Source organism: Zalophus californianus, chromosome 4 (genome assembly GCF_009762305.2).
Source record: "Zalophus californianus isolate mZalCal1 chromosome 4, mZalCal1.pri.v2, whole genome shotgun sequence".
NCBI classification, from domain to species: domain Eukaryota; kingdom Metazoa; phylum Chordata; class Mammalia; order Carnivora; family Otariidae; genus Zalophus; species Zalophus californianus.
The window spans coordinates 122,078,443-122,097,877 of record NC_045598.1 but is presented as its reverse complement, the minus strand read 5'-3'; the positions used below and the strand labels follow the sequence as shown (position 1 = coordinate 122,097,877).

The 19,435-nt window shown below is 35.5% G+C and overlaps 1 protein-coding gene across 7 annotated transcripts in view; it reads left to right on the top strand.

Annotated features, from left to right (window-relative positions):
* Positions 1–19,435, top strand: part of ASPH (aspartate beta-hydroxylase) — a 210,560-nt gene that overhangs the window by 30,248 nt on the left and 160,877 nt on the right. For 4 of the 7 annotated variants that reach the window (XM_027567471.2, XM_035727294.1, XM_035727293.1 and 1 more), the window contains exons 1-3: positions 50–374; positions 6,001–6,150; positions 9,191–9,259. In XM_027567471.2, coding sequence (XP_027423272.1) covers positions 365–374; positions 6,001–6,150; positions 9,191–9,259 — 229 coding nt within the window. In that variant the 5' untranslated portion in view covers positions 50–364. Of the gene's footprint in view, positions 1–49; positions 375–6,000; positions 6,151–9,190; positions 9,260–19,435 lie in introns of those variants that run through there. The other 3 variants (XM_027567486.2, XM_027567493.2, XM_027626603.2) reach the window with 2 other exon arrangements.

Sequence of the window (19,435 nt, the reverse complement as noted above, 5' to 3'; positions counted from 1 at the left end):
GTTCCATTTCCTTTTCTCCAGCATGCTTCATTTTTTTTTTTTTTTTTAGGGTTTGGAGTTGGGAGACAGGACCCACTGAAAGAGGAATCCCATAAGTGGGGAGAGAAAGGCTGTTGCATTGTTAGGGGAGCGTTTCAGCCTGAGTGATTAGCAGTATTTGGCCATGAGGAAGAGGCCTCTAAAAATAACTGGTGAGCAGAGTTTGCAGTCAGGTCCAGTTTCAGTTCTACAGGCCTTACCCATGGAGCAGTTGGCCAGTCCTAAGCCCTAGTAGGGAAAAGGGTGTTCGGCGTGCCTGATACCTGCTGATAGCGCTCTGATTTTTCTCTTCCTTCTACGTTATTCATGGATTGAAGAGACCAAAATGGCTGAAGGTAAAGGTGCATTTTTATTGTTTGGGTTAAAAGTGGTTTAGGATCTAGCTGGCAGATTTTAGCTTTGTTTTCAGTTGTGCACTCTTAAAAATATTTTTGGCTAAGTGCTTCAACTGCATCTTCTACATTTTCTATTTTGAACTACTAGAGACATCAACTTCTCATGGTAGTTTAATTTTTCATGGAGTAATCTGTCTTTAATCTGAATGTGTTTTGGTGTCTTAACTTAGAATTTCTTTTAGTATGTTGTACCGTCAAAGACCACATTTTACAACCTTCAGAAAAATGTACAAGTGGTCTTCTTTGGTCTTACAATTACAGTGAATTTAAAGAATGGTGTGTATTCAGATCTCAAATTATGGGAAATTTAAGGCCTGTCTGAATCTCGTCTTATATTAAGGAGCACACTTAATTGGTTTAAGCAAAGCTTGACTCAGACTTGACCATTTGTGGAAACTGACCTAATTTTTGTGAAGTGAGCAATAAATGCAAAGTAAAGACACTAGGATTTTATTTATTTATATTTTTTAGTGTAATTATTAACTTCAAGTGTTTTTTTAACAATGTGTTGAATTTACGTTCTTGTATATGTTTGTTTTTGCCATACTTTGTAAGGTGAGACTGTCTTTCCACTTATTTGAAAGTAAGGTAAGACTGTCTTCCACTTATTTGAAAGTAAGCTACATTAGCTCATTATGTTTTTGTTTTGTTTTTCAATTTGATTTGGTCTTTTTATTTATGTTTTTATTTGTTACATTAGATAACCCTACTAGAGTGGTAAAAACTACCACCGTTCTGCTGTGGCATATATATTCACAAACAAAACACCATCTCAAGACCCCAGATTTCTGTAGCCTTCCCACCCTGCTCATTATGTTGAAATTTTATTGAATACCAAAAAAAAAAAAAAAAAAAAGACGTGTTAAGACAGCTTCCAACTCTCAACTGCCTAAGTGACCACTGGAAGGAGTCTATTACTCCAAGTATCCCTACTTTGAACATCGTTTTGAGTAAATGGTTAGAATGGGTCATTTGACTATTCTGATAAAGTGCCTCATGTCACCATGATGAAGAATTTGAGATATGTATCTTTAAGTTCTTTTACAAGACATTTCTCCTCTTTTCTGAGGATTATATAATCTATGTAGTGAGGTAAAATCAGCTGATACTTCTGACCTACTGTTAACAGTTCTTGGCTCCCAAATGGTGACATTTTGTAACATGGAAAAAATAATCAGTTTGAGGAGTTGCTTGACAGTTTTGTGTTTTTTTTTTCAATTTTAAATGTGGGGTTTATGTATAAATATGAAATTACCAGCACAGTGCTAAGTAAAACTCATACATGGTTGATTTGTAATTCAGTTTGTTGTAACCCAGTTAAGTAATTGACTGACTCCTGTTCAGGTGCTGGGGTATATCTTTTATTTTCTTTTTCCCCAACCAAATAAATAAAATGACCTATTGTCCCTAGCCCACATTTTGTAGAGAGGCACATTTCATTGCTCACTGTGTTGAGTAGTATGTGAGAACAGTTTTCTGATTTGGAGGTCGTTACTTTTGATGGGTCAACATGGAAAAAGATGAATCACATAGTTCTTGCCATATTCTTAACCCCCCTTAAAAAAATCTTCCTGATCTTAATCCCTGGGACTACAGGTCAAACAATAGTCAGAACATGAAATGAAGACTCTTAGATTTATTCTGATCTTAGGAAACAGGGTTAACTGCTAGGCATTCTTCCAGAATACCTTTGGAACAAAGTGCTGATTTCAGGTTTGCTTAGGGGGTTTTAAACTCTCTTGAAGTGTTTATCTTACTATGCTTTTTTCAGTTAATTGGACAAAAAATAATCTGCCCTTTGGGACTAGGTACACCATATTTACAAAGTGACATATCACGAGAGTATTATTTGGTGTCAAATAGCAAGTTCCTGTAACAGAGATGTCTTGGGAAAGATTCCTTTCTATAATTTACCGTTTTGTTCCGTTGTGGTATTAGTAAATATTAACAGTAATAAGATTAATGAAACCAGAGTAAGAATTTATTTGACATTAGAAAGGATGGATAAAATACTGCTAATAATTTCATATTCTAGCTAAGTAACATTTACCCTTTTTTTGACATTAATCTTTTAAAGTGATAAATTTGTTTGATAAATTATACTGTAAATGAAAAACATTTCTGGATTTATTATGCCTTTTTTGCATTCTTAAACAGTTTTAAATAATATTTTAATGACAGACTCAGTCTGATTGTCATCATTCCCTTTACTTAAAATTATTTTAAGGGCAATTTAAGATTATTTTAAGGGTAGTTCAAGGTTTGCCTGCACGCATCAATCATAGATCACCCCCTGCCATTTAGTTTTTTCAAATTCTTTGCTCTTGCTGCTGGTTTTCAGACCTCCTACAGGCCTTCCTTCCAGCAGCACTTTGTTGCTTGAACTCCTATAGGTGAAGTTGTCTTTAAAGTATATTCTTTAGTTTTGTGCAGTATGTTAGGAAACTTGATCAAAGTTTTAGAATCATGTTCAAAACAAATATATGTCGATTCTAGTTAAAGGTATGTTCTTTACTGTGTTTTGATCCCCCTCCCCCCATCTCTGCCACGGTGCGTGAATTTATGTAATTTAAAGAAAACTTTTTGTACCTTTTACTTATATTTGGTGTTGCAGGTCAGTAACTTAGATGAGTATTTGCTGAATTAACTCGGATAAATGAGTCTTTCCTTTTGAGAATCTTAGAAATTTTTCTCCTCCATTTCTGCTTTAAGAAAGAAACAGACATGGAGATAGACTTGAACTTTGAATTCAAATAATTGTTTCATTAGCTATTCCATTACAAGCTCCTTTTAAATTATAAATCCATGTTTGGAGGTAAATGGATATTCCAGAAGGCATTTTTCTTATTATAATTAGTATTCTATATGAACAGGTATGTATGTATATATTTGTATGCTGTATAAAAATAAGGATTTTTTTTAAGATTTATGTATTTATTTGAGAGAGAGAAGGAGCGAGCATGAGTGTGAGGGGTAGGGGGAGAGGGAGAGAGAGAATCTCAAGCAGACTCTGCGCTGAGTGTGGAGCCTGACCCTGGGTTTGATCTCACAACCCTGAGATCATGACCTGAGCCAAAATCAGGAGTTGGTCGCTTAACCGACTGAGCCACCCAGGTGCCCCAGAAATAAGGTTTTTTTTGTTTTTGTTTTTTTTATACAGCATTGAAAAATGTCTTCATGTTCACTGAAGTTTTAATAAATTAAACACATAACATTGCTAGTGAATCTCTGGTGCTCCCGTCCCCACTTTTTTCTTTTCTTTTTTAAAACTTTAGTGATGCTCTATATTGTCCTTATAATTTTTATGCTTAAGACACACAAAAGTATTGGAAATCATCATTTTCCCCCATCAACATTGCCAGAGTTTTCACAGTCCCCCCCCCCCCCCCCCCCCGCCATGGCTGTGTTCGGATATTGAAACAGTGAAGCCTGTTTTAAGTGGATTTAATATGTAACTTTATAATCTATGCCCGGTAAGAATTTTTTTAATGTAAACATTATGATTTTATAAAGCAAGCTTTTTGGAGACTTTTAATAATAGATCATATTAGAAACAGATTAGATGGCCATATGTTATTTGGTGAGTATTCTTTTGTGAATTCACCCTGTGACTATAAATCAGGCCCTTTTTGATAGGTCTATTAATATTTAAAGAACATTAGAAAGGGAAATTGACTTTTTTGTTAAAAATGAAATTTGTCTCAGTCATATTTTTATAGACAAATATGGCTATATAGATAAAAAATGTATGTATTTGAGTGTATGCACTCACTCTCAGACTGATTTAGTTTTTATGGCCCCTTTTGAAAAGTTGATCTAGTGATTTGTTTAAAAAACTGTATCTTTTTAATAAGAAGAATTTCATTTCATTTTTTCTTCCAGAAGATTTGGCCGTATATTCTTGATTTGAGGCACTGGATACTACTACCAGTATTCTGTAATGAGAGTTGGATTTAGGGATGAGAAAGCCAGTTCTAGATTAGAGCTAGTGAGCTTTGTTAAAGTCATGTAATTTGGCCCACTCACACGGATCAAGGAACTCAGGACCAGAGAAGTAGGGTTAATTCCTAGCTCTGTCCAACTTGTGCTGCAGACTTGGAGTAAACCACATAATCTTTTTTCTATGAAACAGGGATGATTATTACTGTCCTTACCCTGGTGGTTCTGACCCAGGCACCACCCTTGTAGGGGACACTGGGAAGAGTTTGGGTATATTTTTGTTTGTCATCATCGGGGAGCTACTTGCCTTCAGGACCCGAGGAAACCAGGCTGCCCTGCAGCGTGAGGCACAGTTGCACTGGATAAAGAATTGTTCTTTATAGACATCCAGAAATGCCCTCTTGAGATACACTGACCAGACCTTTGTGAGAATCACATGCCGCCATACACATGGGGGCACTTTGAAGTACATGGCACATGCTCAACAAAGAGAAGACAGTGTCCTGCTCTACTACCTGCTTGATAAACTTGTCCTTTTCTCAAAGAGCATTTGGGAATATGACATATCTTTTGAATAATATTTATTATGTTCCTTTCCAAAAGAAATTTGAATATGGTGATCCTTTCTTCTAAGGACAGCATTGACCATTTTCTGTCAGTGTCACTTGACGTTCGTTATTTTTGTTTACTTTTGGCTGTAAGAAGACTATTTCCAGAAGAATAGCAAATGTGATAAATGACACTCAGTGGACTGCAGTATACAAAGCTGTTTCCTGCATTGAGACGGATTGTGAATGATGAGCCTTTTCCAGCTTCGTAGGCCCTGGTGGATCTTGTAAAGGAGGAAGAATCATTGTTGTACTATTTTGCTTCTCTTCTTCCCTGACCTCTATTTCCTGTAAATAGTCTCCTTCTCTTCTTCTGTCTCTCTTCGGTGAAGAATATGGAGCCATTTTTGGGGGAGATATTTTTGTGGCCATTAACAGGCTTTTTAAGATTCTCCAGAAACTGAATGGGTCAGAGAAAAGGATGTGGCCACATTTCTGTGTGATTTCATGAAGCTGTTGATACACGCTGAACTTTGGAGGAGGTTACATGTAAAGAACTTAGAAGGAAGGTATACAGATTACATATACTATACATATGATATCAGCCCTTTATTTTTAAAAAATTGTTAGCCAGTAAGTGGTTTTCTTTTTCATTACTTCTAAGTCAGAGTTTTATATGTGTGGTGTTGAGTCTGAACAGAATCTTTTCTGTTTCAAAATCTTTATCTTAGGGATGCCTGGGTGGCTCAGATGGCTGGACGTCTCCCTTCAGCTCAGGTCATGATCTCCAGGTCCTGGGATCGAGTCCCACGTCGGGCTCCCAGCTCAGCGGGGAGTCTGCTTCTCCCTCTCCCACTCCCCCTGCTTGTGCTCTCTCTCTCTCAAATGAATAAATAAAAAAATCTTTTAAAAAATCTTTATTTTATGTAACATGTTTTGAGAATTTGAAAACTATTTTTGAAATGATTTACCATTGTAAGTACTTTCAAGTAACTAGAGAAATAATTCAGCAAAAAGAGGTGTTCACTAAGATGTCTTCTTCTATAATGACATTGTTCATCTGTTTTATTTTTAAACAGAGACAAAGCATGGAGGACACAAAAATGGGAGGAAAGGAGGACTTTCTGGAAGTTCATTTTTCACATGGTTTATGGTCATTGCATTGCTGGGAGTCTGGACATCAGTAGCTGTCGTCTGGTTTGATCTTGTTGATTATGAGGAAGTTTTAGGTAAGAATTTTGGTATTGTTTCTTATGTGAATTTGTAAGCATGAAAGACATCCTTTAGTAATCTTAAAGATTTATCATTGTTTTTGGGGTAATTTCTGTAGCCTTTCAGTTGTTCTCAACAGTGTAGAAACAAAAGGGGATGTTATCAGGGTTACCTGGGAGTAGTGGCTTTTCAACTTCTTCAGACATAATCTGCAGTAAAAATAAAAAATAGGCATTTATTGTATGTATATCACACTGGAAAGTTTTATCAAACAGTACTTAACTCTTAGGAAATGCAGTACTATATAATTTCTATTCCATCTTGTTATATTACGAATTTTAAACATTTATGAGCCACTGAATTTATATCAGGACCCAGTTTGCTAGACCCTTCCTTAGAGAGCATTTGGAAGCACGCCCCATTGTCTCTGTTGGAATGAATCAGTGTGTGTGTATGTGTATATGTGTGTATTGGTGTTGGTATAGGGGTATGTGTGTGTGTGTGTGTGTGTGTGTGTTGGGATAGGGGTGTGTGTGTGTGTGTGTTGGGATAGGGGTGTGTGTGTGTGTGTGTGTTGGGATAGGGTGTGTGTGTGTGTGTGTGTGTGTGTGTGTGTGTGTGTGTGTTGGGATAGGTGCTGTCTGTATGCTATTGAGGAGGTTGTGATGTTATTTCTGATAGTTGTCTTCCTTTCTCCTTGTTTTTCCTTTTCTCTTCCCATAATCACTGCAGTTTTTCATGACTTTTTACATTAATGATTCTTTACCATTTTTGGAGTCATACTCCGAAGTCACAGTCTTTTTTTTTTAAATTGAGATAAAATTTACATAACATAAAATTCAATATTGTTAATATGTGAAGATGTACAGTTTACTGGTTTTTAATATATTCCTCATTATCTAACTCAGAATATTTCCACCACCCCCTCCTCCCCTCTCCTGGCAAACACATATTTCTGTGTCTATGATTTTCTTACTCTTGACATTTCATATAAATGGAATCATACAATATGTGGCCTTTTGTGTCTACCTCTTTGCATTTGGCATACTGTTTTCAGGGTTCAGTGCTTACTCCATTTTATAGCTGAATAATATTTCATTGAATGGATACTCACCACATTTTGCATATCCATTCATCAGTGATGGACCTTTGGGTTCTTTCCACTTTTTGGCTATTGTGAATACATGGTCTTCCTCTTTAATGATCTAGTTGAAAGTGTGGACCCTGTCACTGAAAAAAAATGCATGCTCATCTATATGTACCGTGTTGCATAGAAAACCCCATCCCTTCCATAAAGCCTTCTGTACTTCTGCTTTAGATGTTAGATTATAGCCGTCTTTCGATGGGGTGGGGGGAGGCAAAACACGCTTATGGATAATCTGCCGTTTGTTGCAGTTTTTCATTATTACTTAAAGGAGAGTGTCTCTGGATAGATGATAGAGTAATAGAGGAAGAATTTTAGTTTGGAGACAAACTTCTGAGTAGATCTGTGCTTTTGTTGACTTACGGCGATATGTTGCCAGGGAACATCTCTTAAACAGAAGAAGAGATTTGAAATGTTTGTACATTTAAGGGCAAGTTAACAATTTTCGTGTTTTTACATGCATGCAGCCAAAGCAAAGGACTTCCGTTATAACTTATCGGAGGTACTTCAAGGTAGGCTATTGGAGATGCATTTTAAGTCTACTTGTGTTAGTCTCTAAAACCTCATCCTTATTCTGTTAATTTAGTTATCCCCTGCATCGGAGAAAATAGGTGGTAGGACCAACGTCTCCCTTTGTTGGTCAGAAAGTATGGTATTTTCTATCCTTTTTATGTTATTTGCGCTCTGTGCTATAGATGGCCTCCACCTGCAGATCAACGCTTCTTATTTATATTTTCTTAGCCATAGAAATGATAACTTCCTTATCTCTTCGTTATTATTTATGTTTACTTTTAATGTGTGTGTGTGTGCTTTCTAAACCAGACTTCTACATAGCTAGTTAACTATTTTCCTAAGTAGAACGAGGGCTCTGGGAGGGTAAAGATTGATCACAGCCCCTCTACTCCAAAAGTTCTGCCTGCTCTCCTGCAATGTTTTAACTTACGTTTTATTGAAGAGATGGTAACAGTGCTGCAGACTGATTTTTTAGTACTAATGCTGTATTTATGGATGCTGTTTAAAATATTGCTCTACGTGATGTCTCCTCACAGCCATTGTCCAATGCTGAGTTCTAAATGATGCTGGTTTTAGAATGTTTTTTAGGGAATTGAATGTGTTTGATTCACATTTGGAGTACTAAACATGGCAGGGCTCCTAGATGATAAAGCCTTAAGATAACATTTTACTCTGCTTGAAGAGGAAAGGCTCTGAGAGTACTGTCTTCTCAAGTGGTCTGTTTTAAGCTTTTTTTTTTTTTTTCCTTGATAGTAGATGGCCAGTGCTAGTTAAGTTTTAAGTGGGATAACTAAGTTTTCCTTTGTTGTTTCAGGAAGCCAGTTTTATATACTGTATTTCCAGAAGTCTTTTTTTTTAAGTTGATTCATGATGTTTCTGTTATGAATCATTATTGTAAAATATAAAATTAATTATGCTCTTATTTTTAGTACTTATACTTGATGTTAATTATTTATATTTAGTGTTTATTTGAGGCTTGGTGGGTGTTCTTTTTATTTTGAATATTGATGGTGGTGAGGAACTTTCATACTGTAGAAGCATTACATTTTATGTAACTTAGAAATCAATAATGTTTCTTATTTATGTTGAAATTTTTAACCTAAATTATTTTTGGCAACATAATACAAAAATTCGGCTGAAATGATTAAATCAGCAGATTGTTAAAACTTTAAGGAAAATATTATCTCAGTTATATTTCTTAGATTGTAAGGCAAACATGTCCTGAATCTATCATTTTTAGGTAAGATCTTCACTTAACACTGCTTTTCAGGATTCAGAAAGCAAAGAATTGCATTGATTGGTAATATTTATGGCTGATGGTCAGGACTGTAATAAGGGGTAATACCTTATCAAACTTGTTTTCCCTTTTCTTCCCATCCATTTTTTCCTCCCTCTTGCAGGAAAACTAGGAGTCTATGATGCTGATGGTGATGGAGATTTTGATGTGGATGATGCCAAAGTTTTACTAGGCAAGTAGACATGTTATTTTTTTGTTAGTGGTGATCTTTGCCTTGATAATATCTGTTTTCAGTCACACACATTTTATGGAAGATATTTCCCACTTCAGTTCCGTATTTCATTCTTACTGAAATGTTAATGGCTTAATTGTTTTTCCAGGCATTTATATTTCAGTATACTTTTATAAATGTATACTGAAATACAAATAAGAATATATAAGAAAAAGAATAAATAAGAAATATAAATATAATAAATAAGTATAGACTTCTTGCACATATGTTTTCAGTAAGCATAATTTCATATCTGTGTTCAGATTTAAAGCACTTCCTAATCTGGACATAATATTTGAACATATAGATAAGGTACTAGCCTGTTTTCAAATATGGTAATTACAGTCATTCTTGAGCGTTAGTTGACGTAATTCACTTCCATTTGAAAATGTAAGTTTCTAAAGGCTTACATAAATCCATTTTGAAATAAAAATTGTGGTAGCCGACGTTTTAAAATGTCCTGTGCCTATTTTAAAGGTAACATTAAAATATGAACTAGTAGAGTTTGGCTGGGTTTCTTTATTTTAGAAATCTTGAACCCTTCTCTTTCTACCACCAGAATTACCTGTCTTTATCATTGAGATATTTCTTATAATGTATAAATATGTGATATTCCCTCATTTGTTTTAAAATGCTGCCTTCCTAGAAAAAACGATGTTAATTTTAATATGCAAGTTTTATATAATCTGGCCCTAGTGAGATGTGTGTTTCTGCTTGTTAAACAGCATCACTTCCTTTGTTTTACTATGTAGTGTTACATGTATTAAAATTTTGTATACTAAAGTACTTAGAAAAATAATAAATATGTCATGGTAATATATACTATACTTACTAGAGTAATGATGCAAAGAAATTCATCCTAGACACACAATTTTGTGTTTATTTTATGGATATGAAAAAAATGGGAGGGTATCACATCTATAACCAATAGAATAGTTTTAGGTAGATTAATCTTAACCTCCTTAGAAAACAGTAAGTTCTAAATATGAAAAAAGTGTTTTAGTTGTGATTAAATGTAATTTAGCTCCTTAATTTTGACCTTAGTTTATGTTTTCATATACTTCTCAATGGGAATTATATTTGCTACTTAACAGTGGAAGTTTACTCTCAATGAAATTTTTTTCCTCTCTTAACCTTAATGGAATTTTCTATATAATTTTGTCATTACATTTTTTCTAATTTTTTATGGCTATAGTAAATTTAAATCTAAATTTTTCTATGGATATAGTAAATCCTCAGAAGACTATAATCCTAGACATGCAAAAGAAGTAAAATGTATAGAATTTAACCTATCACAATGATGCTAATTTGCTTGCCTGTAAATGGTTTATTACTCCATTGTATTACTTTACTTTAAATGATGGATTCTGAATAGTTATCATTTTAAAGATAATTTCCTGTGGGCCATGTTTCCTTATTTTTAGAAATAATATTACTTCTCATCAGCTATATTTTGTTGGGGTTTTTTTTGGCTTAAAATCAGCTATGTGAAAAAAAATAAAATCAACAATGTGGTCTGTCAGATAGGAAATATCAACTGTTAAAAATTAAAATGTTATTTCTTCTATAGAGCACACTGATTTCTATAGCAAACTTACATTAATAACTTGATTTTTAGTATTTTAGATTGCAAGAGTTTATTTCCTGTAAGGTTTTTAAGCAAACATTAAGAGGCTAATTAATTGAAACTTAAAACATTGCCATTTGCAGTAGACATTTATTTGATATGGGCAAATCATAACTTGTTCCTTTTACAAGAATTACATATTTGGAGGTAGAACCAAATTTGGTGAATCTCAGAGTTCATTTTGGTAATTTGACTATTAAATGCACAAAAGCTAAAATAAAGGATTTTACCATGTAAAGGTACTAATTCATCGTTAGCTTATGGCTTTACAGTTAGCCAAAACAAACCAAATGTGAGCTGTGAGGCTCACTTAACGTCCTCTGACCTTATTTCTATAGTGATTGAATTTTCTGCCTGAAATACAAGCTTGACTGGAATTGAATTCTATGACTAAAGGTCTTTTTTAGTTTTGTGAGATTATTGTAGCTTAGTTGTGCCTCTGTTACTGGCAGGTGGTTGCAAAGAGCCTGGTGAGATTCTTGGGGTACAGAGGCATTAATGGGCTCTGTATCTTCGGGGAGAGGTTATGGGGGAGCAAATTCAGTGAGTGTGTACCCAAAAAGAAGCCAGGCTTCCTGGGTGTACTCTCGTTGGAGAGGCAGCTCAGGGGTAAGGGTTTGGGTTAAGGCACCAGGAAACCAAAGGGCAGATGCAGGTAGGAAGCTAGAGATTAGGGGAGAGCTTGTAATAACAGTTGAAATATGCTCAGCTTTCATAGGTTTGGCATTTCTTTCATAAGTATTTCTTTCTGCATTCTTAAATTTGCATAATCTAAATCTTATCAATTTGAGGAAGTGTACACTTCCATATTTACATTGCACATTTTAAGATTTGGTTTTTCTTGCAAAATACGAAGAGAGAATGAAATATGTGTGAGTAAATCAAGATATTCTGAACAGCCATCATTAGTTTTATTTCATTGTTTCTGGCCATGGCCCTTACGATATACTTCGAAAATGTTCTAAGCCTTTCCCAGTTTACATAGCTTCTTCCTACTTTTGTGGCCAAATTACTTGGAATAAATTATCCTTGATGTCGGCTTGGATTATTGAAAACTACATTGCTGGAAATTGTATTCTTTGGAAACTTGTTTCCCGAATAAAATCAACAGGAAGGTGGTCCAAGGACCACTTGCTAAGAGTAACATCCCTTCAGAGTAACGCCACCTAAGGATTGCATGATTGTCCTTTTGTCCGTGACTAGCACCTCGCTGGCTCCATATCTGGTATGGCTGGAGAACATAGGGGAGGCCAGTCAGCAATTCCTAGAGCCTTGATAAGCGTTTGTAGACTGGACAGACGCATAAGTGAACTAGATCTTGCCCACTCAGAGGTGCTCACACCCTGCCCTTGGGTTCGGGCCTGCTCTTAGAGGCTAAGGAATTAATATACCCAGAATATTTCCTTTTTCTCTTTGGAGTAATATTTTTGTCTAAAGAACCACAGGAAGGTTGTTGCATAGTTGGGTCTATAGTTTGTTCAGGTACTTTTGCATATTTGTTGAATACGTCAGCTTGTCATACTGAAGGCTGGTAAAGTTTTATATTTTATATTTGATACTTCGAAGTACTAATACTTGAAAATGGAGAAAAATAAACATGTTTATTAGAAATATACAGCTATAGTGTTTAAAGGCAGGAAGAAGAAACAGTGTTATTCCCACAGAGATTTCAGCGGGAATACAGATCTCCTCTGTTCATAGCACTTGTCAACTGTTAGATTCAGTGAAAAAATATTCTAGTTGTGTCAACAAGTAATTGAAATACCAAAAATACTAACTGCAGTTTGTTTTCTCCCCCTGACCTACACCTATGAACAATGATATGATGTAGTTCTTCTGGGCAATGAAGTGGGGAAAATACACTGTACACTTTAATATTTATGCTAGCTGTCTTGCTGTTCTACCTTCCCTGCCCATCTTGATTCCTGGCTGTTATGTTTACGTGGAGAAATGTTGAGCTGCCAAAGCCCAACCTACTGAATGAGGGTGGTTAGCATCGGAAAAGCTCTCAAGTCATGGATGTTCACATTTCTTATAGCCAGAACTGTCTATCCTGTGTTTTTTCTCTTTCAGAATTACGGGTCTTGTTTTATAGGGTGTGGCAGTATTGGTGGATTTTGATATTTACTGGGCTGAGAGAGATTTCTTACCCAAAACCAGTTCTAAACAGGAAAAAAAAAAAGATAAAACCAATATATACTTTGTTCTCTTTTCCATCGTGATGGCCTGTTTTGGGACTAATACTTAAACAACAGGAGTCACGGGTCTTTACAGTAGAAGCTAATTTCTGGGGCTTATGGGAAGAGGACTTCAAATATTCCTGTTGCAAATGACTGGCTGGGGCCTTGATCAAATTTAATATTGGTTAGCAGAGTGAATTATTATTAATAGCTGACTCTTATTATTGGTCAGAATTATAGGACCATGAGTAAGTAGCCAGAGCACTGTAAAGCTAACATTTGGTAATGTGAACATTTGATTATCTGATATAATTTGAATAAATTTATGTTCATCTGTGGATGCTATAAACAGTAATCTTGCTAGTCATATTAACCCCAGAGTTTCTTAAGTAAACTCTAGGTCCGAAGGGGAAAAATGTGAGGAAATGAACCTTTTTATTTTCTTCAATGAATATTTATTGATACATGTAAATGCTTGTATAATCAACTCTCGATAATATCTGGTTGGTAAATCAGCAAATGTGGAGGCTGTCAGAAGGATCTGTCTTTTTACCCTCTATTACTTTTGTTCGTTCTTCCCATTGACATTAATCAGTCGATTTTGGCTAACACAGTTTTGTGTTTGGGGCTCTAGATTCTCTAATGAGAGAAAGGCAAACCTAGTTAGGGGCTGGTAGGAATGGTTGAGGATTGGTCAAATTGTGCCTTTCCTGTAGTACATGATTGAGAGTTGATTGTAAGGTGTGCATCTTAATCAGTTTCTTTGTTTTCCGAAGTATCTTTTCTGTTAACTTCTGTGACCATGATGCACATCCTTTTTGAGATCACTCTTCCTCAACTTCTTTTTTCCACCTAACTGCTCTCCTTATTTTCTCTTTCTCTCTTCCTTTATTCTTATGTAGGCCTGACCAAAGATGGCAGTAATGAAAATATTGATTCTCTTGAGGAAGTCCTTAATATTTTAGCAGAGGAAAGTTCAGATTGGTTTTATGGTTTCCTCTCATTTCTCTATGATATAATGACTCCCTTTGAAATGCTAGAAGAAGAAGAAGAAGAAAGCGAACCCGCAGATGGTGTTGATGGTACGTCACAGAACGAAGGGGTTCAGGGCAAGACTTGTGTCATTTTGGATTTACATAACCAGTGACTTTGATTCAGGGACTGAAGTCATTGGCTTATGAAAACCCGAAGCAGTGTCCTGTTTCTTTCCTTTGCTCACCCAGGGCTTCACGAGCAGTGGGGCAGCTATGATCCAGCAGTACAAGGCAACATGTGATCTTTCTCCCCAGTCCAGCTCCTAGCTAGTCCGTTGCTCGGCTTCCCCACTTCTAAGGAAGAAAGGGGCACTCCTCGTTCTTGTAGTAGTCTGCAAAATGCATTCAGAATGATGTTCTTGGTGGTATAATTGGTTTCTGTATCGTTTTGTTTCAACTTATGTTGTATTCACTGAACTGAATTTAGAAACTTCAGAGCACATTGTTTTGTGATTAACCCTTGATGCTTGTCTTTCTAACACACTATTAATTGAGATGATTATAATGGACTTGATTATAAAAATGTTTCCAGCATGATTCATAAATTAAATGATTCTTTGTTGATCTTTAACATGACTGGTGTGTAAAGTGATGGTTCTTTAACACGCTGATATTTTTTATTGTAATTTGTTTAGGTTAACTGATTTGTCAGATAGGTTAATACAAATTTCAGTGTAAGATTCTGTATTAATGGTGCTTTTAAAATAATTTGAAAACAACCCCATGTTTTTGCCTTAGGGTAGCGAAATATTGTATTCAGATAGTAGTAGGTCTGAATATTTCTGTATGAAAGCAAAATTTATTTTTAATTTTATTTCCAAATATACATCCAGAGAAAGTAATTTGTATTTTTTTTAAGCAGGGATATTACACAAGAGGGAAAATGTGAATATGTATCTTAAATAATGCTGTACATATTAAAATTATTCATCCTAAATCAGTCTTTTTCCATTTTTTCCTGTATTTTCTTATTAAGTGGCTTTCACCTTTCGCTTAGAGGTAGAATATGATTTTTAGATGTATAAATTAAATTTACTAAAGTGATAATTCTTTTCAGGAAAATACATTTTTTTTTTTGCCATTAGAAGACCTTAAAAACATTTTTGAATCAGTTCATTTAAAATGAGTTTGCTTCAGTAATAGCAAAAGGAATTGTATTAGCTGTATATAACATGCATTCATAAAATGAGATTTCATCTGTTTCCTTACCACTTGAAAGTGATTAGGACCTCTGGTTTCTGTTACCCTTTTAGGGAGTGGTGTTTCGTGTTCTTAAATCTGTTCGACCTTCTATGAAACTTAACTTGGCTTTGATTCCTCATAGAGCTTAAAATTCAAATGTTTCTATTTTTGAACATTTTATTTATTTAACTCTAGTAATTTCTCCTTTTCGAATATTCATTCCTTATGTTTTCATATGTAACCAAATTGCTTTCAGTAAGTGGAGAAGTCACCCATTTTTTTCAGAGGGGAACATGACAAATTTAGTTTCTCTGCTGGAAATCAGGATCCTAGGCTATCCAGCTATTTATAAGTAGGTATCACAACTTAGCCATAGCCAGAAAGTTAAAAGTATCAAATCAGAACACAGGAAACTTCCCCCTTTACCCGCCACTTACATGTGTCCGAAGAAACTGTGCAATTTGCTCATCTTAAAAAGCATTATTTTAAAGCTACTTTTGCATGTGGCTGCACACATTGTATACATCGGACAGTTGATCTCCTAAAGCTTACATGGCTAGTAAAACTCTAGTAGTCTTTCCCTAACTAATCAGGGAATATGTTTCATTCTGTTCATGTTTCTGACAGTGAAAAGCTTCTGATTTTGAAATGTTAATATCCTGGAACACATTAAGTATAATTTTAATAATGTGCTTTTTGAAAGTTTATGCCGTCTTTGTCCATATTGACTACGTCTTCCACTTTGAGTTGGAGTACTGTGAAATATCAACTTTCATTAGGTTTAAATGAAAAACAGTCTTGGGCCTCGCTCTCAACAAAATTCACGTAGCCAAGTGTCTGAGATGTATTTTTTAAAGCAGTCTAATTTTTCCGTGCTTCATGACTACTAACTCTGGAAGATGTGTGATCCGTTCGAGAAGTAAATGGATTAAATTTGTGTGTTAAAGCGTTTGCAATCATTAATTTCTCTTCAGGCTCTTTTTTTGTCATGATAATGATACTAATGCATGGTTTATGTACAGAAATTAATTATGCTTTATTTTTGTAAGTGAAAAATAAGGACGTGAGGAGATCATTTTCTATTTATCTAATACCCCCTTTAGTCAGCCCTGTTGAAACGTCTCTGACGAAGGTAAAAGGTAGGGAGCTGGTGAACCCCTGACTTCTGTGACTTCCTTCAACTTGTGGCTAAGGCTTGTTTTGGTGAGAAAAAAAATCAAGTTGTTTGCAAAACTAGTGTAGAGTATTTTGAAGCTGATCAAAATTACTTTGCTTAAATTTTATTTATTGTATCTTGTTATAATTTTTAATTTTTCTAAGGATTTATTGTATAATTTTCTGTTTCATAGTATAAATATTTCCCTAGCTTTATGCCTTCTACGCTTATTAAAAAGGCAAAATTGTATTCTGTACATTTGAATATTTATTTGTAGTTAAACGGATTTTGAGTTGTATCACATTTACTCTGCTGTTCTAACTTCAAATACCCAGAGGAACTTGACAGCGTGAGCTCCGTATTCAGATGTAGTCTTGTCTCCTCGGAGCTGGCCCGCTTGTTTCTTTAGACACACTGCCATTTGTCCAGTTGGGTTCTCTGAAGTTTGGCTCAAAAACGAGGAAGTCGCCCTCTGGGGATTTCTTTTCTGCAGTGTAGCTCCTTTCAGCCCCGACTGTCTCCGGGACATGACTGGTGGGGTGTCAGTCAGTGGGAGAACCATCTTCTGGGTGCTGGTCATATCGAATCCCTGAGGTCTTGCCACCAGCTTGCTGCCTGGGAGAATCGCCCAGATGCCTCAGGCATAATGGAATGCTGAGTGATCCTGCCTTTTTATCTTGTACTCGATTCTTTCTTCTAGGAACTTAACCTGCCTGTCTCATAGAGCTGTATCCAGACATGTAAGAAAACTTTCCTGCTTGAGTTCTGGTTTATTTTTATTTACAGTTAGCTAGACTGAATAAGAATGTTTTCTGTGTACCCTGAAAAAGCTTGGGAGATTTCTCAAAAGTAGCTGTAGGCATAGGCAGGTATTCTTAATTTGATCGATCCCTTCGTAGATACACCTTTTGGTGATTGATAGCTGTATCCTCTCTAAATAAGGTCCTGGTCTATAAGTAGTTTTCTGTGATTTGGGCTGTGGAATTTTCTTTGGTTACAATGCGTATTTGGAGCATTTTCATGAAATTGACTGACTCAGACTTTATTATCCCAAGTTGATTGATAGAATTGTGTGCCACATTCTCTGCTTCTGATATTTGTTGATATTTCTATAACCAAGTAATACACGGGAGTATTACTGTGAGGTCCTGGAAGTTAGGAACCAGGTCTTAGGCTTCAAAGCTGAGCCCAACATAGGGTGTTTATTAAATATTTGCTGGGGTAATTAGTCTTGATGAGTGATAACCTCAGAAGTTACCCATTGTCTAATAAAACACTGAGAGTTTTTTTTTTTTTAAACCAACTTAAATAGTGAAAAAAATGATTGGACTTTTTTTTTTTTCAAGAGAAACGACATTTTGAATTTCAAATGGGAAACTGACCTGTGCTAACTGATGTCTTCCCGTGAGCTTACCGGTGTCTTTTTTTTTGTTTGTATTTGAGTGTGCTTCTTCATGCAAACTTCCAGTCTCTGGATGCAGTCCCTTCCTAAACTTTGAGTCATTCCATTCTCTTATGTTCTAATCTTCCCTTCCCCTCTTGTCATTGAGCTTTGGAAGGTTTGTAGCTTTCTTTTTTCAAAAATGTGATAATACTGTTACACCATCTATTTAAAAATAAAAAGGAAATTGGTGTAGTGCACTGGCATGCGTTTTAGCCAAACTAGACTTCCATTCTAGAGCAATTCTTTACTTCCTTTTGCCGTATGGTTACTCTGATGGTTTTTAAGGTGATTACTGTTAATAGCACTGTTAACTTTTTGAGAATTTTTTAACAGAAATCTAAAAAAACAGGTCTTATGTTCTGCCCTTAAAACATGAATTTTATTTATTTATTTATTTAAAATTTTTTTTTTTCCCTCTATCCCAGGACCCTGGGGTCATGACCTGAGCCGAAGGCAGACGCTTAACGACTGAGCCGCCCAGGTGCCCCAAAACATGAGTTTTAGAGCAGAGAACTGTTACTTAGGCATTTGGGACCTTTTCACTTTGTTTTATTTATTTTTTGCCATCTGTAGTCAGTGTTGAAATAAATTGTGATGTTTCAGTATGGAAAGGAGGAAGATGAGAAACTGAAGCTCAAGGTGACTCAACAGGTCTCACCAGGGACTGTGGGAGTGACGAAAGTGACCCAGGTACAAAGTGATACCCAGCCGACCAAGTCTCTGGCCAACTCTCTGAAAACCTGTAGTAGCCACTTGGGTTTCTGTAATGGAGCCAGTCTTCTAAAATTATGTCTGTTGCATTTGGTCGAACCACAGGTCCAACCATTGGCTTAATTATTCAGCATTTTTATTTTGATACAGAATATTTCATTTTGAAAATGTGTGTGGGATAGTGGCTCTGAGGCAGTTGCCAGAATAACATTAATTACTTTTAGGCAACTCATGTTTTAAGGGCAGAACATAAGACCTGTTTTTTTAAATGTCTGTTAAAAAATTCTCAAAAAGTTAACAGAGCTATTAACAGTAATCACCTTAAAACCGTCAGAGTAACCATACGGCAAAAGGAAGTAAAGAACATGGTGGTTACTTCTTTGCCATTCTCTGGCTGCAACCACTTCCAGATGCTTTTTTGATGACTGCCTTCAGTTGGAATGTATTTGTAGCAACAAAAACAACTTTCATCCCAAAGAATTACAGAATACCAAAATGCTTCCTTTTCAGGCTCTGATTGATACAATTTTCTATATACTACTTGGAAACTATTTTTAAGGAGTTACATGATATTGTCATGAATATTGTCATGAATTTTTACTGCTTGATAAACTCCCCCCCCCTTTTTTTTTTGCCCCTGGGCATTGACTATGGTAGTAGAGAGAGAAAAGGAGAAAAATAGGGCATGCTTGTTGATTTTTGACAGTAAAGGGAGTCCACATCAACCATAGTTACAAGTTTAATTCTGTCTATAATTAGGAATTAATATACAATTATATAAAAGCAAAGTCTTCCATACTTGC